The sequence below is a fragment of the Perca fluviatilis genome, chromosome 10, assembly GCF_010015445.1.
Source record: "Perca fluviatilis chromosome 10, GENO_Pfluv_1.0, whole genome shotgun sequence".
NCBI lineage: Eukaryota > Metazoa > Chordata > Actinopteri > Perciformes > Percidae > Perca > Perca fluviatilis.
In genome coordinates this window covers 31388460-31411993 of record NC_053121.1, presented here as the reverse complement: position 1 = coordinate 31411993, position 23534 = coordinate 31388460, and the positions used below count along the sequence as shown (strand labels likewise).

Genomic DNA, 23534 nt, shown 5'->3' with positions numbered 1-23534 from the left:
GGGGGAATCACTTTTTTTTTCTCTTTTTGATCAAACCGCAATTTTTGCAAGTTCCCGCAATTTCATCGCATAAAATTGCATAAATATCCCGCATATTCCATCGCATTTTTTAAGAAAACGTGCCGCATAATCAAGGATTTTTGCCCGCAACAATCACAAAAAAACTGGAAGGACTGACCAAAAAAGGTTTTAACAACTCACTTTAGCAGTTGGTTTTTCTGGTCGCCGTACATCTTGTCAGTCAAAAAGTGTCGATCTCTGAATGCGAATGAACGGACTCCAGAGGAGGAAATGTCATTCTTATATGAGGCTCCTTTTACAACTACAAGGTCAATATTATTTTTCACTAACGACAAAACAACAAATTATTCGTGCATTTATATGGAAATAAGCTTTAGGAGCATTCCATCTTTACTCTCCTTCCTGTTAACGTTGCATTCGGAGATCGAAACTTTCTGACTGGCAAGATGGACGGCGACCAGAAAAATCAACAGCTACAGTGAGTTGTTAAAACCTTTCTTTTTAGTAAACTCTGTGTACACAAACAACGTTCTCAATGCTGGAGTTCATGTGTAGAGCCTCTGGTCATACTCCAAGCAAAGTTTCATGTTGTGTCGAGCCTTCTTAGTGTTTTAAAAATAGCGATTTTGATGCTATCGTAGTAGCGCCCCTAGCACTCCCATTCAAAAGGCCATTTGACCGAAAACGAGAATACGGGCAATCTTAAAAGTGGCGTTTCTGTCCTAATTATGCTTTTAAACGAAAGTTTGACTCGGGTATATTCACAAAAAGACCCTAGGTTGCATTTTGGTGAGAGTTACGCTTTAATGAAGATGGATTGACTGGTATCCTGATGATACATCAATGGAATTTATCCTCATTTCTCTTTTCGGTATGGACTCTTGAGGATCACACTTGTAGAGGAATTTAAGACGCCAAGCAGGGAAAGTCCTTGAGCGATGCACTTCTGCAGCTCCAGGTGTTGCCACTGACATTAAAGAGCTAACAATGTGTTTCAAATGGGATAAAGACAGACAGGCATCCTAAGTGAATTCTTCCGAACTGTAGGCTAGAATTTAGTCAGCAGGAGCTGCACAATACACATTTTGTTATGATTTATGTTACTTGCTTTTTTTCATAGGGGTTGATTTATGTTCAGCCACTGGAATGCACTGCAATATGTAATAACACTGGAACAGCACTTTAGTGTTTTGTAAAGCTAAATGTATACTAATTGTAATGGCTTGATGGGAAATTGAAGTGATATTTTTATTCAGAGATTAGAAAAACGCAATGAGAATCCTCAATCAACTGTTTCTCTGCAAAACATTTTTTTATTTATTCTCTCTCTCTCTCTCTCTCTCTCTCTCCTTCCAACCCCCTCTCTTTTTTCTTCTCTTTCTAACCCATTATTATTCAGAAGGTTAATAGGACATATCAGAGACACTGTTGCATATATATGCTTCATCAGAAGTACAGCAAAGCTACTAGATGGCTGTGTATTCACAGTATAGGTTAAAAATATTTAAATGTGAAAAATGGAGTAGAGAATTTCAAAGTATTTTGCTGGTTTATACATTTCTGTGTTTTGTTACAATTTGAATCTCTTATGAATTGCTTACAACACAACATTTCAACGCCACGTCTTTGAATTATGTTGTTTTCCTGTAATCCTAGCAAAACACGTTCAAATTGAATCTCCCTCTAATTGAAATTAGTTCATCCTTCACTACACCTCTAAAACATGAAAACAAGCTGTATGTGTTTTGACACATCTCCTGAACAGTAATCCTAATCGCAATTGTTTTTAAACAGAACGTATTAAATGGTATTTGTTCTAAAATGTGTCTGCAAACCTGAACTTGCCAACAAATTAGCTGCCGAGTGATCTCTCTGTGTCACCATTAATACACTTCATTCCCCCCCATCTCCTCCTCTCAACAGGCCGCGGCAGTGACTCAGAGTCCGACGGTCCCCCCCACAGAAAGATACCGGACATCCGCAAGGATGATATGTTGGCAAGACGGACGTCCATCAGCGAACCACGAACAGCCATGCCTTTCAACCAGTACCTGCCCAACAAGAGCAACCAGAGTGGATATTTGCCCAATCCACTCCGCAAGAAGAAGAACGATAAAGAAGAGGGAGCACGCAAGAGTTGGAGTACTGCAACTTCCCCTGTAGGGGGAGACAGACCACTCAGGTGAGTCTAACTGTTGTAGTAATTAGAAGGAAAGAAACACACAATATACAGAGGAAATGCTAGCATGTCATTTATTAAAATAGTTTAGATATTTAAATACAAGTGAAATGGATAAAGTAATTGCATTTCTACATGTTTTAATCTGAGAAATAGGGTTTAAATCAGAAGAAAAAATATATTTTTATATATATATATATATATATATATATATATATATATACACACACAGACACACACACACAGTATTGTTATTAACCAGAGTAAAGCTTCACTAATCGAATGAAATGGTGTTCTGTGTAACTGAACTCAATACAGCGAAAATGAAAGATGCAGCATTGAAGCACTTTACATGATAAAACATTTCTGCTATAAGACAACATTTTATACATGTAAACTTTGAATATTCAAGGTTTGAAGGTGAATATGATGTGTGTTAACAGAACAGAGGAGCGTATTCCTTGACTTTGGTGCAAACCATGGCACACACAACATTTTACATTTAGACTGATGGTGCAGCTTAGTTTAAGTTAATGTATGAGATGATAGATTTAAAGATAGGCTGGACCAATATAGTACTGGCTGAGCCATTCGAGTTTCAGGATGCTGCTGGTGATTCATGATAAACTGGTGATTTGGGGACAGGTTGTACAACCTTGTTTTAGTTTGAAATGGATTTGCTGCAGATAAAACCTTTTTAAAATGAAAGTTTTTTTTCATTTAAATTTCTGCTTGTAGCTGAAAATGTTTAACCAGAAATTGTACTGCAATAATATGATGATCTAGTCACCGTTTTGCATGTTCTGTGAGTTTACTTGAGCAGGATAAATTCTAGACAAGAATTAAATATGGATGGAAGTAGACCATGAAGTTATTTTTAGAAAAAGCATGACATTGTCACAGAATTGAGAAAACAGATCTACAAAATGTAGATGTTCAAAATAAATCATATGTTTATTATTAATTATGCATAATACCCACCAACCTCTTTTTTTTTTCGGTTAATTCTGTGTTGTTTAATAATTTTGCAAGAGAAGGTGTCACTTGTGTCAAATTGCAGATTCATGTTTCAGCTGTTGATTCTTGCTCTCTGTCCAGTACTGTCCTTATGGGAGTGACTGATGGAGCCAGATGTTTGTTTTCATTGACTCTGACTGACTCTGATTAAAGCAAAGTGTGAAATGCGCTGAATAGAGAAGACGGAGTATAGTCTGGCGGTCTTATTGGCATTTATTGGTTCGGCGTGTTGAGAGCGCTGGGGTCACAATTTTTATTCGGTTAAGCATTTCAATGTCAGCGGCTCTCACTGCAGAAGTTTCGAATTTCTGCTGGGTTAGTGGATTCCATGATGTGCTTTGATCCGTTTTAGTATCAGTACAGTATGTGCGGTGTTAGTGGTGTATGTGTGTCATGTCAGGATTTGAATGGAAGTAGTTTTTGAAGGATAATGTTTTGCGGTTTGGACGTAGCATTATTTAGCTGTAGCAGGAGGTTGAAGATATTTAATCAAAAACGAAATATCTGCAATTGTATTATTCTTACCTCAGTGTGTTTACATTTTCAAAAAGTGCTGCCAGAGGGTGCATATTCTGTAGGCTGGTGTGTGTCTCTTCCCGTGTGTATCACCCATAGTGTGTTGTCAATCAGTCATTCCCAATGTTGTTAAATTCATCACTATTACATCACACGCATGTATTCAGTCATTTTGCATTACTGTTTTTTTTTCTCTCCATCTCTTATCATTTCTATCCATCATGGTGTTTACCCTCTTGCCTCCCTCTACCTCTTATGTGAACCTAATCCCCCACCCCCCCAATCATTTTGTGGTCATCCTCATATCATTACATCATCCTTTTTTTGTGTGAATGGGTGATGTAATAGTTCAAATGAGCTCCCTAGCTTAGACGACCCACCTGGAGAGTCCCCCAGCTTGTCCCCTACCCCGCCCCTCGAACCCCAGATACAGATTCAGAAGAAGAACCAGACTAAAAAGGACGATGAGGAAGGGAAGCAGACTGCCTCTACACTTTGCATTGAGATCCACGCAGCAGGCTTGAGGAGGAGCAGTGAGCCTCTGCCATGTAGAGTCCCCCAACCCTGTGCAGAGCCCCCCATGGTGAACGTAACTCACCTGATCATCACCTCTGAGCAAAGGTCTTCACCTTGATTTATGTTTTTCTTAAAAGTCCAAATAAGCAGTCCAATTCTGTTTTTATCGACACATAGTTTGTCTAAATCAACCAAGTCTTAAATAATTAGTTGATATTTTTGTAATGATAAATCATGATATTGTTTTTGATTATTTTTAAAGGGGTCCTTACAGTGTAACTCCACCAATTTTACACATCAAAGTCTGTTCATAGGTCTCGGGGAGTACAACTGCATTTGTGAAAAAAAGTTGCATAAAGCCTTTTGTGTCTCCACAGGGAGTTGTGTGAAGGCTGATTAATTGCCTAAGGGATGTCATCCACAAGTTTGAAAATGCAAAAATATCTGGGGGTGTGCAGTTACAAAGAATTGAGGTTACCAGACCTCTGTAGCTCGCTCCTCTTCTCTGCTTTAGGGTTGAGGTTTGAGGCTACATTAGCCAATACTAGCATGACACAGCAGAATCACCAACCCTATTGTCGGTGGCTGGAAGAAGAATGCATGGAATAAGAATTTTGATTTGATTTATTTAATAATAATAATGTATCAAGAATGCCTTACACATGAAAAGACATCAAATACAGTCGAGGATAAAAGCACAATAAAGTCCAGGACTTATTTCCATTGTGGTCCTCAAAATAATAATAAGAAGAAGAAGAAAATATGATGAAGAAATCTGTGAAGAATTCTTTTAATGACTTGACCATGACTTGAGTCAGCAGCAGAAACTTTGTTTTGTTAAAGGGTCAGTTCACTCAGATCAGAAAATAACTCGCCACTAGGTAAGGTCATCTATCCATACAGATCATTTCAGCTTCATGTTCAAATTTGTCCACTTTAACTCCTGCCTGCATCACCACACAGTGTAGGTGAATGGTATTTTTATTTGTGCCACTCAAAACACTGAAAAATTACATAAATCTTCGCAGCAGCACGTGTCCCAGTTAATCCACATACTTCGCCGTAAACAGTTTTCATCAGGGATGTTACTATGGTGGAAAATAGTTACTAATAGTTAATTTTCACAGCTGGTGTTTCCATCCAGCTCTTTTTCTTTTTGGCACTGCCATTACCATATCATAGTTTCCAGTGTCGTTCTTATCCAGAGCAACATAACAGTGATTCAGCAATATAGAACACACTGTTGTAATATAGGGTCTTTACCCAGCATGCCAGCCAGGGGTCACACATTCGACACAAGGTGAGGATTACAGTATGAGCTTTCAATGCTGTTCACAGTGCAAATGTCCATTATGATGCCTTATTACAATTACAGTTTCTCTCTTGAAACATTTCTGTTTAGGTCTCTGTTGTTATTTCACAATCTAGCCCTATCCTGTGTTATTTCCTGGTCCAGCAGACGTTTCATTCACAGTCCTGTTGGAGAGTTATTACAGTCACACCCCCAGTTTCCAGCTTTTTCTGGCACCGATGTTATGGTATTGATTGGATTGTCAGCGTTTCAAGGGAGTGAAAAGAATGCTCAAAGGAAATCAGACTTGTGTATAGCTGTGTTCCAAGGAAAAGGGGGATTTCTAGGATGTTTTTAAAAGGCTTTGATATCCGCTTCTGCAGTTGGTAACAGCTTGCCTTTTTCAAGAAGAAAACTGAGGCTGGAATTTTTGTGTCTTAGTGTTGCCAGGAGTTCACTCTTTTAAAAACAGTTGTATAACATCAACATATCAGTGTTTGTAGTCCCCTATCAAAGTTGTGTTGACACATATTTTTTAAGATCACTTGACCTTTCCCATCAAATTCTAGGAACAAAACAGCACACAACTTAAAAATACAAACCTATACATACCACCAGCAGGTACACACAACAACGACTGTATGGTGTTCACACACAAATGCACTCACAGGGAAAATGAACACGCGACCCACCCTCAGGATGTAAGGAAATTAGGTTTTCTTCATTCCTTGACCCTGAGCAGGCTGGGAGTGAAGCCTGGCCTTTTCACAGCCTTTCTCTCTCTGCCATGCATCCTGGGAATTTATTGTCTAATAATAAGCCTCTCAGAAAGAAGCTGTTCATCATAGGATGACAGACAACAGAGTGTTCAGCAAAAATTGCTTTGGCTTTGTGACTCCAGTTTGTTGTAACATCCAGTCCGCTCGGAAGGGATTTGTGACCTTGCTATGCTATTTTCTTAGATTTATGTCTTCAAATAATTCCATTTAGACTCCTCCCAGAGGAATGCTGTCTGATGATATAGGATCATAACCAGGCCGCAGTACGTTTTAGTTTGCTTTGCTTTCTGCAGTACTCCAGCTCGCTCGTGCTCAGAGGAACTCTTCCACCATTCCACGACTCTAGCAGCAAACGCTGCAGCAACCCCCGCGGTTGCAACAAGCCCCGTCATCACCTCCGGGAAGCATCCACCTGTGACGGAGCAGGAAGAGGCGGCTGTGGCGAAGGGAGCCACTGGTGTCCCGTTAGTCGCAGAACGAGATGAGAAGCTGGCTCGCCAAATGCTGATCTCTCCCAAACACATCACCACTCCGAGTCCCCCCCACTTCCTTCCTGTGCCCACTACCATGGCAACTGCTGCAACAGCGACAACTGATACAGGCCGACGGAAGGGAAGGGCGCTGAGTGAAAGCGACAACCCACAAGGAGGGAACTCTTGGTTGGCCAGCAGTCTTCCAACAACGTGAGCCCCGTCCAGCAACTACACTACATCTTATGAATTTTCACCGCGTTAACGTAACCTGCTACACCTACGTGAACTAAAACTGCATATTTCAACTTTAAAATCAAGGGATGTACTGTTCCAGTTGTCCCTTTGAATACTCAATCTCAGCATGAGACCTCAACCTCAGCCCGCAGTGGTCCAATCTGGATGGCTTAACTACCTAAAAATTGCATGTTTTTTAAAAACGGTTATTATTGTACAGATAATGCATGGAAACTCTGAAAAATCTGTATTTTTTTTCTCATTTCCTGCTTTATTTCTGTTAAGAAATTTGGAGAAAAAGAAACGTTTGAGAATGTGGTCTTTGATTAACTACGCATGGCCTTAATTAGCAAACTTTGATCTCTTCAGAAGACCCAAATAACCACAATGGACACTGAATTGAATTTGATCCCATTTAAACCAGTATTGTTTGGCAATTCTCAAATGTATAAATTGGTCCAACCATTATCAATCAGTCAAACATGGGCCATTCCATGTATGTAAAGTACTGGCTTTAATGCAATCCCCACTGTATCATATGATACATCTTCCCACAAAGAACATGGCAAGTAGACATTTTACTACAACAAACCCATATGGCAAATAGCCATCTTAGAAAACTATCTGGTCCTGATTTAGCGAGGCTTCTTATAATTAAGTTTCCTTGTTCTCTTGTGGGGAGAAACCACAGGCCACACTTTCTCTCACACCCCTCCAACATCACAGAGGCAGCTTCATAAAAAAAAGCCTGTGTGAAGACCTTTGTGGTTGAGGCCAAACCTACAAGTGGTGGTCACAGACAGAAAGAGAGCCACATCCTTGATGTCGCTCTTGTGCTGTCTAATAAAAGATGCATGTGCTTTTTTTTTTTTTTAATAGTTAAGTACCAGCTGCATTCTAAGATCATTGCCATATGCATCTGTTGTATGCTAGCAGTGTTTTGGTTTTCAGGGATGCAGTAAACTTGTCTTCTTTTCTGCTCTGGCTGTGTTGTGGATAAGACTGCCCCCTTGTGCTTGGTTTTAGGGTCATCATTAAACCCAGAAACTGACAGACATCTGTGCATAGATACAAAACCAGCAGGCACACTTGTTTCAAACACTGTTAATGAACCATTCTGTATTAAATCTGTCATAATTAACTCATTTTCAGGTGTGATCACAACACTGTATGTTGCGCACTAGCTATCAAATATGCCATCGCTGTGTTTTGATATTCACTCAAGTGAATGACGTGTACTTGTATTCATTTGTGATTGTGCTCTCTCTCCATGCTCTCTGCCTTCTGTAGATTCAGCCGCACACATAGTGTGTCAGATGATCCACAGTAAGTTGTCCATTAACCACTCAGAGGCTCAGCTGTCTGACCCAGCACTGCTCTGCACTACAAAAACAAAGCCCACTCAATAAGTCATTTAATCATTCATTGAGTGTTCAAATTGGATTTTTCTTTATGCAAGTGGGAAAATCTGCCAAAGGTTGAGGTAATTTAAAGAACTTCATGAAGCGATTGACACAACAACTTAAGTTTGCTATTTTTGTTTGATTGAAAGTCCCTTGACCAAATATATTAAGCCAGTTTTTTTATATCTGTATGTTTGACCATCTTGTAATGGTAGAAACATTACAATAATGTAGTGTTTGTCACAGAAGTACTCAGTACTCTTGCCAGGGTAGAAAATCCTCTGAAATGGCCCTCAATGTCTCTACTGAATGTCATATTATAATAATTATAATTAGTGCTTTAATTTAACAGCTCCGGCACAAATAATGTTCTGAGTTGTATGAGATCAATTAATTTATAAAATCACACTGAAGAGTTAAATGACTAGACAAAGAAGGTCATTTTTACAGATTTCTATTTTCATTGAGATTGAGTAAATGTGAGTAAGTACGGTCAGCCAGGACTGATGTATCACATTTGTTACATGTGATTTAGGAAATAATATTTACAAAAGTTTTTTTTTTTGCATGGAAAACACAAAGCAGATTTTTCCTACTTGTATTACCTAAATTAAAATGATAAAATAATAAGTTAAATGACCTGTCAAGGTGAACATTTTTGACAGTCTTCTTCAACAGTGTCAAACAATGTCCCTAGACCTTACACTTGATCTGAAATATCATGAAATCATGTTTTCATTAAATCTAATCAACATGCTTTTTTGGCTGGGAACAGTCCATTCCTCTCCTCTTTATTCAGAGTACCTGCAGTAGTAGCTGTGGAAAGGATGTACTAAACTGCGCTGCGCCAACATAATCTTAGTGCTTCTGCCAGCCGCATGTTTCATGTAACAACAATTTTAATCACCCTCCCGACATCCCATCCCTTACATAATCATGAGAATCTCCTTTACTAATGTAAAAAGTGCAGCTTTTTATGAAACAGGAGAGATGATTCATAACAAGGAGATGACTTAAATGCTTTTTTAGTTTTAAAGTTTTGATTTAAAGTAGCAGTTATTCAGCATTGCACCCATCCCACTCACCAAAACGTTTAAAATACAATAACATGTCAGTCATCTATTAGATTTAAATCACTCTTCTGCTTCAAGTGTCTTTTGTTCACCCAATACATTTTGTATGTTGGCAATGCATCACTTTTCTGAGTCTTAAAACAAAAATAATTATTACAATCATGACTTTAATGAGCAGGGAAATTATTTAAGCAAGGATGTAATGATTTTACCCATTCTAAGTCTGTGATGAGCCGCATGCTCCTAACAATAAGGCTGCACTTTCGTGTCTTGTCTGTAATCTAAAAATGGATGCCTTTACATTACTAACTGAACTAATGTAAAGACCGGTCTAAACTCTCTGTAATAAGTCTTTGATTGTATGAAGTCCATACTGGTTGTTGCATCAAATACGCTCACATCAGAATGTTAATTACAACCACAGGTACCTGCACCTAAAGCTGATGTTTTCAAAGGTCTCATTAAATGGCATCTTAACATCCCTAATCTAATGTATTTCCTGTTCAAAGAAATGTTTAAAAAAAAAAAAAAAAACTTCTTATAGAATTATGAATGTTGTATTGGTTTTTAAAAATCTTCGTTATGCCTACAGGGTGAGCATAACGTTACCTTTGAAGATGGACAGTACATACATGTGGTCTTTTTTTTGGTATCTATACTGAGCCATTGGTTACACGTAATTGTCTTTTCCTAATAATGGTGGACTGGAACAAAACCTTTTTGTGGATGTTTTCTTTGATACTATGTATCGCTATATATATTCGGTGGAATATCAAATGTTTAGCCATTGCTGAGTCTTAGAAAAGGTAAATGTTTTTACGGTGTTCGACATCACCGTATGAAACTGATAAAGATGGCAACATACTGTACAGTACAATGCACTGAGGGAGATGTATGTTATCACTACCAGACTAACTACAAAAATAAACCATGTCCTATTCTAGAAATGATATGTCAACATATTTTTCATTATCCATATTCTCTGTCTGTCTCTCTCTCCCTCCTCTCCTTAGGAGTGTAAGTATGATCGATATGCGTGGTGAGGAGGAGGCCATCTTGCAGCCCCACAGTCAGGTGCGTCATGAACTGATGCACAACCAGTATAACAGGATGAAGGAAGAGGACGATCACTGGCAGGATGTGAGTGTCTCAGATTCATCTGACTTTATGGAGCGTTTCTTATTTCTCTTATTTTGTGTGCATTTATATTATATATATTTATTTTTGGGTTGAGATGATTTTTTTTTGTAATACCTTTTTTTGTTGGATTGATATTATTTTGAATTTGAAGTTTATCATCTGCACAGTTTGTATTTCTTGTCTTCATTGTGTTAGGGGTTTTATCCGTTATATGCAGTGATTTGAATGCCTGCAGCAGCAATTGTTTGCTGTGCCCCAGTTAAAAACTTAAATCAGTTTTCTAAGGCCACAGCAGAGCTTCAGGTGTCATAACGCTGCTGAGCCAAGCCCTCTTGCCTTGTTTCACTTGGAACTGAAACACTTCTGATGTGTGTCAGGACCTGGCCCGATGGAAAAATCGGAGGAGGAGTATTTCCCAGGACCTAATCAAGAAGGAGGAGGAGAGGAAGATGATGGAGCAGCTGCTCTCAGGAGACTCCTGTACCTCCATGAGGAGGAGAAGCATCAAGACTTACAGAGAGATCGTGCAGGACAAGTAGGTCAAATACAAACAAACAAGTTGTTTAATTTGTATTCAGCTAAAACAAAGTGTATGTACAAAACAATACTAGTATTAAGGAAAACAAGGTATTTTTCATGGAAGAGAATTTAATCTTCATTCTAATTCCTGCTAGTGGGCACAAAGGGGACAGCGACTCCTCCTGGAGTTCATTTAAATAGGTCTGGTACTGAGAAAAAATTAAAGAGGAAGAGCAGGTCAGCTCAATTGATAGTGAAGTAGATATGATGGGTAATACTATAGTGTTTATTGCCGATCAAATCTACTTCAAATATGATTTGTGTTTATAGGTTGAATCCTGTCATATCAACTGCTAAAGAGTAGCAAAGTTTACCTTTCAAGTTCTCAGGGGACTTTACTTCTGCCCAAACTTGAAAAAGGCCTTGGCCATCAACAGGGTTAAATGGAATGAACTCAAACGGCTTCTTCTTTAATCTTTTTTCTTTATTTAGTTAGTTTTCCATGTTCAGTTAGGATTTGTTGTTAGTTAGATTTCGTTACAGTTTGCAGTTAGCCAAATAATCAGAAGTTATTTGTTCGGTCAGGTTGAAAACCTTTACAAGAAAAGAGAAAACAAAACACAAAATACAGCAATTACTTAAAACTGCCTACCATCAAATATACAAACGAATATAAAGTTCAATAAGCAACATTACTTCAAAAAAACACAGTCATTACCATGGTATTACTCCCATGCTACCACTATCACACTATTACATGAGCTAACATGAGTGCAAGGCAGTTAGAAATTAACTACATTACCTTTAGCACTTTTACCAACATTTGCATTTAACATTAAACTGCTGAAAAATATCAACATCAAACCATTAGCTCACCAGTAGCATCCCTGGGAATGACCAGCAAGTAAAGTCCTTCCCCATTTCACCATCTATTTTCAACAACAGCTCACAACGTGTGCTTCACAGCCTCTCACTACATGTGCTTGAAGATGACTCTGCACTTCCTGATTTCTGGCATGAGGACTGGAAAGTCTCAACTTCCTTTTTCAAAATAAAAGTCTCCTTTTCTCAAAACAAAAGTCTTTATCCATTTGCGATCTAACAGCACATTACCTTTATTTAATGTAAATCAAACCGGGTCATATCAGTTGCTTCATATTTCACACAGCGGTTTTGCTTTTATCCCCTCTCTTTACCTCTTTTCCTCTTCAACAGGGAGCGTCGTGAGGATGAGCTGCGGGATGCGTACAGGAAAGCCAGAACCCCAGAGGAGGCATCATTTATCCTCCAGCGTTATGCCCAGCGTTTCTCCATCAGTGATGCAGTCCTGGAACGCCTACAGTTGCCAAAGATCCTGGACCGCAGCATATCTGCTGATCCCTCCTTTTCCGGCTCACCCTTCCCTCTCTCCCTGTCCGCCTCCCCAACGACCCCAGACCCCTTCGACGTGGACCCCAACGGACCCATGAAGTATCTACGCCAGCTGTCTGCCCCGGCTCCGAAGTTCACGTCTACACTGGAAGCGCAAATCGAGGAGTTTCCCAAAGACTCCTCACACCAGCGGCCTCAGATTCGATCTCGCTCGTCTGAGCCGCCATCCACCAGAAACCTGTCGCCCAAAACGGTGCCTTTGCTGACGCCCAAGCCTTACTTCCAGTCCGGACCCACAACGGCTGACCCATGGCCCAGCAAGGTATGACCGACTCAGAAGCACAGTCATTATCTCAACTTCCCAACAATAAAAAATGAATCCATTATACCTGCTGTAAATATGTGATACCAGCATCCTCCAAAATGCCATGTGGATTGTTTCATTTTCAAGTGTCTGGTTTTCACAATAAAATATCCACTACGCCTCACAGTGTTAACTCTATTTAGGTTCCTTACTCATGATGAAATGATTGAGGTTTAACCACAACAGTCCTGCAGTGGGCATGGTTCAAGTCTTACCACTGTACATGTGGTTACTACCCACTTTTGCCTGCCCTCCTTACAGGCTGGTGGGTAAATTCCCCTCCAGCTCTCTTGGCAGTTACATCAGAATGCCACAGAACCGCCATGGTGATGAGCCGGCTGGTTTCTACAAAAACACAAGACTTCCTCTCCAAGAAGAAGCATGTCATGCTTCAATTTAGCTCATTCATTTCCTTTTCATCTGGAAAAAATTCCACATGGGAATATTCCAAATGAGATCTTGTGTTTTGGTGTGGAGGGGAGGGAGGGGCAGATTATTACCAGACCAAATGAAGCACAGCGCTTTTCTGGAATGTCTTGTCAGAGGTCTGAGCGGAGCCTGGCTTTGAATGGAGCCCTCTGTTCCCTATTGACTTAAGAAGTTGACAAGTAGGGCCCTCTCAATGTGGAGTGGGCTCCCATCGGACAAAGCGGGCCCACACAGGCTGCTAGGAGAGGGATGAGAAGGTGGAGACGGAGGGGGGGCAGACTGAGAGTCTGCATTCACCCAACTCCACTACTGTGTCTTAAGTTACCACTCACTAGGAGCTCCTCACACATACTTAGTGCCTCTTTGTCATAGAGGCCAGCACGGTGTTGTGAGCTAGATGAATAGCGTATAACGAACGGAGATGAGACGCTGGTAATGACCACAAATGAGGGCACTGAGTTTTTAGGCATAGGGTTTATATTTAATTTCTTTATTTGTCATCAATTCATTTGGTTAACTATTCAAAATATGTATAACAGCTTGATTGTAACAGAAATTCAGGCAATGTTTCTACTTTACTGTATCAATGAACCAATTTTTCATCCACCCAACTCATATTTCAAGTTAAGACTGGAAAAGAACAGAGTTTAACAAATGATGATATTACAAATCGTATACAGATCCAAGTTTACTCATATGCACAAATTTTTTAATAATAAATAATAATCCCAAATCCCTTGGAGTTAAACAGAATAGTGACAATATCCATTTAAAGAGAATATTCATATCATCGCACTCTCAAGTCTGGTTATATTGTAAATAATCAGGACAAACATATCAAAAGTGAGCCAATACAAAACTGGGTACAGGGTTGCTGTATTAAAAATAAAGCCCATATAAAATGTAGTGTGAATGAATGTACTGTCGGGACATTTCTTCGATTACCTTTAATGTTTTTAAAGCATGTCATTGACTTCTGCAGTGTGCATATAGAGCCAATATTAAACCTGTTCTTTATGATTTAGGCGGATGGTTTTCTCCGAGTCAACGGCATAGGAAGTGACGACGTTCCTTCCACGCCTGACGGTCAAGGAAGGGAATCTCCTCCTCATTTTGAGGCATCCCCTTCCAAAACCAGCAACAGCACTGTAGATGCTCCGTCGTCAGCAGCCTCACCAACATGCAGTCCACACACCTCAACCAGAGAAGAAAGCCCCGTGTCAACAAAGGCCAAGGAGGCACAAAGTGGCACAGAACCGGCTTCTAAGGACATCCAAGCAGAGAAAGTCATTCAGCATTCGACACCACCCAGCCGGCCCACCTCGCTGCCATCGGTCAGGATAAGTATCTTTTAAAGTTGATTACAAAAAAAAACCTGAGGATAAAATCCAATTTGATTAAAAGTGGGTGATTAGTGTGCCAGAATGACTATGCTCTCCTGTCAGCAATTATACTGCAGTCATTACTTTACGTGTCCTTCAATTAGTTGAAACACCAGACATTTCTTAAAAAAACCTGTGAAGATACCTGTGTGACATTTATACATGCTGTATAGCCAACCCTAGCGCTGTACTCTGCTTTCTGTCTCTATATGCATTTTACAATCTTGCAAGGCTTTTTGGCAAGTTTATTTAATTATTGGATTTATACCTTATACTGTGCATAAACCTCTTAATCCCAGGCTTGTTTAGTTTATTATTCAACTTGCAAACCATCTGTGACAATTATAGGAGCTGCAGAAGCCAGAAGAAAGCTTTGGGAAGACTGAAAGCCAGTCAGTAGCTGCTCCAGAGGAGAAGAAGTCAAGTGCTGCAGCTCAACAAATGCCTCCTGCAGGTCTGAACAACATGTTGCTATACTGACCCCTTGTGGTTGCTCATAGACTTGTTTCATTACAGGCCAGATGTAGTTTCACCTAGAACCTCGGAGAAACACGAAAAAACAACTTTGAGGAAAAAAAATGCAAAAGTGTCTTATTACTTTTCTGTTTTTGACATGATTTTAACAGTAGTATTAAAACTGTGTTGTCTGTGTGTGTTGTCAGAAGCCAAACAAGAACAACATATAACCGAACCATCTGGTCAAAGCATCTCCAACCTTGTCCAGTCAGGGATCAGCACACAGCAAAGTCAGCCAGTAACTTTACAGGTGAGGCTGCTAACCAAGCTAATATACACTTTCAAACCACCCGGCCATGCAACAGATAATCTTTGAATTTCCCTGCAGGCAAGTGTTCCCAGTTCCCAGGAGTTGCCACAGAGAAGAGAGAATGTACCAAGCTTAGCAGCACCAGGATCATTTGAATATCACCCACCAAGGGAAACGACAGCAGGTTAGTGAACTCTTTACATCCAAATACCAAGCCAGCAGCTTCTTTTCCATACATCTCCTTGGTTTCTGGGTTTAATTAGCATATCCTTCTTGCTGGCCTTTTCCCCTTTTGCCTTGCATTCTGACACTCTTTCTGTTTTGTTGTACCCAATGATGTTTAAATCAGAGTTAAATGGTGTTCAATAATATGTGACTATTATAAACCTGCATAAACTCCTAGTTAACACAAGTTAATTAGACCTGGGATCCAACACAAATATATACAGTATAAAAGAGGTACCTTTCCAGGTAGTGTAATAAAAGCAATGCATTTAGTTGTTTCCTGCCTTTTATTCAGACTTTTTGGCCCTCAAGTTAAGATTTTCTTGAAATTGTAGTGGGGTAGAAAAAAAAACTTGACTTTTTAACTAAATCTGAATTGCAACCTGTTTAAAGACTATATTTTGTATTTCCAAATACAATGCATTTACAGTATCACAGGAACAGAACAGTAAAAGCCTTCCCCATTTTGACTTCTCCAATTCTCTGATGTCCATACCAACTCCTGGTTTTGACATCTGTCCATCCCTTATCATTCCTTTCCCTCCTTTCCTTCCCTCCTTTCCTTCCACCCACATTTTTTATTTCACTATAGAGTTTGCAAACAGTGTCAGGTCTCCGCTGGCAACCAGCAATCCTAAGTTACGCTGGGAGTTCTTCGTTCCGCCAGGTAAACCCTTTCATTCATCGGTGGAGCTCATCTTTCCGTCCCCAGGTGCTGAACGCACAGGGTTTCCCTGTCGTTTCTTCAAGGGCTAGACAACAGCCCTTCACCCCCATCTCTCATTTCCAGACTGTTGTGGATTATCAGTGATGTTCTCTCTCTCTCTGTCTCTCTCTCTCTCTCTCTCTCTCTCTCTCTCTCTCTCTGTTGTAACTGTGTTCTAAAGTTTCTTATTTTTACAATGGTGTGCAAATGTACACGTGTAACTCATCAGTGTGTTGCCATTGTTAAAGCGTGTACTTTATTTTAAGTTGTATTGGTATCATTATGTGGATTGGACAGTCTTTCCAAAATATCCAGTGAAGTAGGTCACCTATGACAATTTGTTAAAATCATCATAGATGACCTACTAATGGGCGACTTACTTAACTTTATGAATGACCAGTCTTATGTTTGCCTCATTGTGCTTTACATTACTATATTTTCCACCAAAAGCTACAACTATTAGGTCTACCTCAACATCTGGAACACACTTACCCACAGTGATTTTGAAAAAGTTAAAATTCATAGCTAAACACACCAACATATAATGACAAAATAAAATGTGAAGGGCAAGAAAAGACAACTTATTTTTGGTTAACTACAGATGTAGTATGCTGCTCTTGGTGGACTGGTTTTCGGTCACCGATCTCTCTCTTTATTTTCTTTCTTCAGCACCTTTACTACTTAAGTTTTCAAACCAACTTGTGACAATGTGTTGTCATTTTCCAAAATATTTGTCCCATTCAAAATGCATTTAGTTAGATGACATGTATCCAAAATGTTTGTTTAAATTATATCTTAACTAATGTTCTCTCTCACACTTCCTCTACAGAAGAGACGGAGAAGGATTGCCGTGGAAACGTGAGTGAAAACCATCATCTGACTCCATAATATTTTGTGGTCAGACTCTGAAAAACCCATTTACTGCTTCTCATCTGGCTCATCTCCTGGGTTACAGTATTGCAATTTAACATAATGCATATTATACACAGAGATAAATCAGAAGTCAAATGCTAAAAACATTACAACATTACGTGTTAAGTTTAGTATACAGGTAAGATTAAGGAAAAATCACAATATAACTTATAAAAAGTCTTTCATCTAAATGGAAACATAACCTAAACCAAGAAAAATATGAAAAAGACTGCATGCGGCTTAAGCTTTCCTAGTTTTCTTGAATCAGACATTGATTTTTAGTGCAGGTTTTTAAACTCACTGTCATACTGCAAGGCTTTACCACATATCATAGGATACACAGCTGTTCATGTAGCATGCCAGATGAGGATGCTGTAGAAAATGGCCGAGACTGCTTTCGTTTTCATTTGAGCTCATCTCTCTCTTTCTCTGTCTCTCTCTCCTTAGTAGGAATCCTTTGGCTAGCATTGGAATAGTGCTGTTGTGGTAGATCAACTATTTCTGTCTCCTCCCTTCCCTTCTTCTTTTCCTGTGGTGAATGTGTGTGCATATTGGTGTTGATCTGTGTGTGGGTGTGTGTGTGGGGTGGGGTGTCAGCGCCATATCAATCCATTTGGGTGAGAGTGTGTGTGCATGAATATTTGTGTGCCGTGTGCATTTGTGCATGTTGATTTGTGAGTGTGTGTGTGTTGGGGTCTATCAGGTGTCAGTTCCGGTGTTGCCCCAGGCCAGGCGGGGTGACCGCTGGTCTTGGGACCCGGATGAGGAGCGAAAGCGTCAGGAAAGGTGGCAGCAAGAGCAGGAGCGCATGCTGCAGGTACACAGTATACCTCAAAGGATAAAGCATGGCGCACGAGTCTGCAAGGTTAGGGGCACACTTCCTTTTGGAGCTTAGTTGGTAGAGAAGGCACCAGCACTGTGAGGATTGGGTGCAGAACAGACTTTTAGCTATAAGTATGTCATATGTACAAACAAGTCCTAGGGAAATAAATAAACCTCAGCCCAGAGGGAAATAAAAGATTACTTTAAATGAACATACGTACAAAGCTAGATACTTTTCAGGCAAATTCTTCCCACAAACTGGGAGAGATTTTTTTATTTGTTGTACAGAAAGCTCTGACATATATGTGTCAAACCCATTGGGAGTTTGTTTTGTGCAGTAGTGGATAATCACATAGCTTAGATTATACATAAGAAAATACACATTACAACACAGACTCTCTGGGATTTCTGGGATCGACTATAATTAAATGGCCAGTCACTTTATTGGCCTCAAATGTACAATGCATCTCAATGGGCACAGCAAGTCACTAGCGCAGCCCGCATGATTGAATTTGGGTCAACGACGCTTCAAAGCTAATTGCATCAGTTGTATTTAGCATGGAAGGCAGATTTTGGGATGACTTGTTGACAAATAAGCTACGCATGAGTCAATGCATAAGCCAGGCATCATGTCACCAAAAAATGTCTATGCTTAAAACTGGGCTAAGTTTGTTTATCTGAGTTGTAAATGCAGGTTTTTGTAGACATTCAGTTCAATTTAACTGTTGCTAAAGCAGCTTTTCAGTGACTATATTATTAACTAGATGCTGAAACCTTTCACTTTTTCAACTAATTTAGTCCAGTTTTAACCCAAATGTAAAAAAAACCAGATACTTTACTGTTTACCATACTGTAAATCATGCAGTGGTACAGTAAGCTGCTCTGTGATAGTCTGCTCAGCTCAGAATCAGAGGGATTAACCACATTTCATGGCTACTTGCAAAGCTTGCCTCCATGTTTGTTTTATATTGAGCATATCCTCCTCCAAAGGCACACTGCAACCACGCCGATGCACATTTTGACCACCAGAGGGCGATTTTTGTGCAGTGGAAGAACCTTCAGTTTGGTTTTATCTGCTCACTGTCTCCATCTCATGCACAAACACAGACAAGGACTTTGTCCAAGGTTGCTGCTGTTGCTGCTGCCCACATCACCCTCTCTCTCCTCAACCAATCAGAGGTCCATCTCAGGTCCACATAGTCTTAAACATTTAAAGGATTCATTGGTATCCATGAAATACTGTACTCATCTACAGTGTAATCTGGATAAATAAATTAAACAGCAGTGATGAATACGGATTTCTCTTCTTTCTAGTTGTTTGTTTGAGATGTGCTGAAATGGATGAATGTCTGCTGCATCAATGTGCTTGTTACCTCCCCGGTTGGTTGTGTGTTGTCCCTGTGCCTTGATCTTAATCTGGCATCTGTCTTGCTTTAGTTGCCTCCTCTCTAAATCTTCTTTTTGGGTTCCTACACAAGTCTGAAAAGAGTGAAAAACTAGTCTCATGAGGTTTGTGCTTGTCTAGAATAATCTGACCTGTTGGTGGTCATGTTGCACAGTTGCTATTGTAGTAGCGTACATGAAGGAAAAACTTCAATTAAATTGTGAAAAATTTAAGGCAGCTTTTGAATTGAAAATTGTGTATGAACCTCTGCATGCCCAACGTTTGCCTTTCGTCCGCAGTGCCTGCTTATGATCACTTTTGTTTGCTTTTTATTCCTAACACGCAAATATGAGATCTGAGCAAGTGTTTAGCCATATCACAGGAGTAGCAAGCTACCTTTGCATTAATGTATGTCTCTATGTTCAGGCTTATATTTAAAGTACATACTAAGGGAATCCCACAGGGAAATTTTATAGTCAGTTATTACAACAGGATTTACAGGTCTCAGTCACTTCTTTGATTAAATTAAGCATAATGCACTATGAGAGAATTGTATCCACGGAGTCAGACTGAAGCCTTTTAAAGACCTTTTGATGATGAATATTTCTGCGCATCATCTTTTGTTTTTCTGCCAAAATATCCACCTGCAGACAGTGTAGTCTTTGTTGAGGCTCTGTGCTGTATGTCATGTCTTTGTTGCCATGGTAACAGGAGAAATACCAGCGCGAGCAGGAGAAGCTGAAGGAGGAGTGGGAGAAAGCACAGAGGGAGGTGGCGGAGGAGGAGAAGAAGTACCACGAGGAGGTGTGTGCATGTTTATGCTTGAGAGCACATGTTGCACCTGTGATGTGTATTTTGTTGTAACTCACACTCAAAATATCTGAAATGTGTGAATTGTGTATTTTTAAACCAAAAGGAAAAGTGTATTTCCTGACTGATAATCTTAAAGTTGTTCTTGAAAACTCACCCAGCTCTCCCATCTCAACAGGAGCGTAGGATACTGGAGGAAACTGTGGCGCCTCTAACTCCCCGCTCCTCAGCCCTGCCCTCCCCCAGCCGAGGCGAGGTCTCCTGTACCTTGGAGCCCCAGGACACCATCGTCCGTTCGCTTGGTGACTGGGAACGCAAGCAGGAACTGCTGGAGAGGCACTCGGTGAATGGCTGATTGACTGATTAATGTAGATAGATAGTTAGTTTTTTCAAAGCATGCATTCATTTTGTATAAATTCAGGAGGTGACTCTGGGTGACAATTGGGTAGAGTGACTTGAGTGGGCACAGAGTTCTTGTTTTTTGGTTGGTTGTTCAGCTAATTGTTTCCTGTTTGTGATTGGACGGCACAGAAGGGCAGCACAGAGAGTGTCGAATGGAAACGAAGAGAAAACGACAGGACCAGTGACATCAGCACCGCTGATGACAGCATGAAAACAGGCAGAAGGTTAGCGAACTAAATGTGTTGAATGTTGCATTTTCCACATTTTTGTTGACATTCTGAGCAATGGTGGCTTAAAATGAGGCCTTACTTGGCCTTAGTGTAACAAGGGTATTTCAATTAATTGGATGGAAACTGCCAATGAAGAATAAAAAATTAGACCACTACCCCGTAACAACTTACCTATAATGGCCACCTGCAGATACACAATAACATGTCAAATTTACATCCGTGTACATACATGTGACTTTGCTGCCTTTCCACATTTATTTTATAAAACTGGAGCTTCATGTGTTTCCTATATACTTGTCAGTCCCGTATTCATCATTTTGAGTGTTGTGTATCTGCAACTTTTCTCTCAGCCCTGTTTGTCAGGGTATCATCATAAAAGTACTGTAGATCTCAGTGGGATCAGTCAGCAGTAAAATGGACTATAAAAAGCAAAAACAGAATCAATCTTAAGATAGTGTGTTTCTGATCCTCAGCTCGGTGAGTCAGAGCAGCAGTCAGGCAGAGACACTCGGTCACAGTCTGCAGAATGGCCAAAAACTCCCTGCGATGCCGACCAAAACCTCGACTCCAGTGAAGAAACAAGAAGAGCCTTCGGCAGACAGCAACAAGCCCAGCCGGCCTGCAGGAGACAGGAGGTGTGTGAATGTGTGTGAGAGAAGCCTTCAGTCCAAGTTCTGACTGGATTTCATTGTCTTTTTCTTTTTTTTAAATCCAGAGTTCAGTCCCTTTCAATTGTACATAAATGATTATCCTATGTTAATACAAGTTTAGAGCACACTGTTTCAATTATACAGAATGTTCTTAACTTACGGTGTGAGGTATAAGACACAACCAAGCACAGGTCATTGCACCAGTATATAACTATTATCACACCAGAGAATATTTTCAATTTGCAATATGATTTAAAAAAAAAAAAAAAGATGTTGTGATGCTGTGAGAAATCTTCCATTTTAAACACTGTTTTATTTCCTCATGTTATTTCTTTTGTTTAATAAGATGCCTCTATGTGTCAAGGCTGGCCCTCAGGTATCATAACACTGCTTATTTTAAATAGACAAATAGATTGCATTGTGCAATGTCATCACAGCTGTAAATACATATTTTATCAAAAGACCACAATAATGACTGGTAACGGTTTGACAGTTTAACTTCAGTTTCACCAGCAGGTGGCATCTTTTAGCTGCATTTTATCCCCATAGTCTTCCTCCACATAAAGGAACAGTCTGTGACAAGAAAAGAAAAAAAAACATTCATTAGAATCAGTCACACATAATGCTGCATTTTTTTAAGCAAGCCTGCCAAACATTATTGAGCTGATTTCGGTGGTTCAGCTTGTTCTGGCTTGGATTGGTTTGTGTCTGACTGTGGCAGCCAATAGAGTCACTGTAGCCATGACTCATCATCATGTTGCATGTTGCCGTCCATTTCCAGGAGTGGTCCCATAGATAATATGTGCCACAGCTCATCAAAAAGCCCTGCAGCATGTCCACCATCTCCAGACACGCTGCCTCCAACACCCAACAGGTACTGCATTACAAACAGCCCACATGGAGGGAGGGGTGTGCTTCATTTCTGCACTGTCATTTTCTGCTTTGCTGCCTACATTTCTCCACCCGTCTCATGACATGTACCACTGCGGCAAGGATGAATGCAGTGGGAATTTCAATACAATTCGTGGAAACCGTTTTAATTCATATTATTTCATGTATTTCTTTGTTTTACAGTGAAATGTACATTCCTAAACATTACTGCAAATGTGCCAGAGTTGTCTCGAAATTCAACTGCTCATCTGCAGTCCCAGGTCATTAAAATACAATTACTAATGTTTGAAAAATAGCACATAGAAGACAGACCCTGATGAACATTACTGCACACAAGGACCTTGATCAGTAGAAACGCAAAGAAAAACAGCAAAGACCAACAGACAAAATAGCAGAGAGCAGCCAAAGGAGCCGTCTGAAACATTTTAGGCAAGAGATGGAATATCCTTTATATATACTTCACCCCCCATGTATTTCTATAAAATAAATGTCATACATCTATTGTTGTTCACTGAATCCACTGCTGGATAGTGCAAATGCATAGGATGCTATCTGACCATAAATTCAGGTATTCTGTATCAGTTTTCCAGTACAACAATACACTGAAAATTGAACAGCTTATTAACTGTGTTTCTCTTTCATATTCACTGTCAAAAGAGCTTAACTGGTACTAAGTAATCCGTACTTTTACATCATGTACAGTCCCTCCTAGTGTCATAGGTTTTCTGTCTCTTTCTCTCTTCTGTAGGTCTGTCAGTGGGAAGAAACTGTGCTCCAGCTGTGGGCAGCCGTTAGGGAAGGGGGCCGCCATGATCATAGAGACCCTCAGTCTTTACTTCCACATTCACTGCTTTAAGGTCGGTGACGGAAAAAAGAAATGCTTTTCATGTCAAGAATCAGTATCGTTCTGTTTCATTTAGTTTTTTTTTTTATTCATTTAATTACCCATCAGAAGTATGAATGCAATTGCACCTTAGCAATTGTGTTGTTTGTGTCCTCTGTGCCATGGAGCTCAGTTGTTGTACAAAA

The 23534-nt window shown here is 39.9% G+C and overlaps 1 protein-coding gene across 14 annotated transcripts in view; it reads left to right on the top strand.

Moving 5' to 3' along the window:
- LOC120566409 (LIM and calponin homology domains-containing protein 1-like) overlaps positions 1–23534 on the top strand; it is a 38392-nt gene that overhangs the window by 11488 nt on the left and 3370 nt on the right. For 2 of the 14 annotated variants that reach the window (XM_039812830.1, XM_039812831.1), the window contains exons 4-23: positions 1945–2203; positions 4082–4354; positions 6613–7002; positions 8317–8352; positions 10516–10642; positions 11020–11177; positions 12377–12854; positions 14351–14659; positions 15056–15161; positions 15370–15473; positions 15552–15657; positions 16291–16365; positions 17234–17262; positions 18020–18181; positions 20234–20326; positions 20511–20675; positions 20864–20958; positions 21438–21599; positions 22396–22488; positions 23254–23362. In XM_039812830.1, coding sequence (XP_039668764.1) covers positions 1945–2203; positions 4082–4354; positions 6613–7002; positions 8317–8352; positions 10516–10642; positions 11020–11177; positions 12377–12854; positions 14351–14659; positions 15056–15161; positions 15370–15473; positions 15552–15657; positions 16291–16365; positions 17234–17262; positions 18020–18181; positions 20234–20326; positions 20511–20675; positions 20864–20958; positions 21438–21599; positions 22396–22488; positions 23254–23362 — 3329 coding nt within the window. Of the gene's footprint in view, positions 1–1944; positions 2204–4081; positions 4355–6612; positions 7003–8316; positions 8353–10515; positions 10643–11019; positions 11178–12376; positions 12855–14350; positions 14660–15055; positions 15162–15369; positions 15474–15551; positions 15658–16290; positions 16366–17233; positions 17263–18019; positions 18182–20233; positions 20327–20510; positions 20676–20863; positions 20959–21437; positions 21600–22395; positions 22489–22688; positions 22766–23253; positions 23363–23534 lie in introns of all 14 variants that reach the window. The other 12 variants (XR_005640397.1, XM_039812833.1, XM_039812838.1 and 9 more) reach the window with 12 other exon arrangements.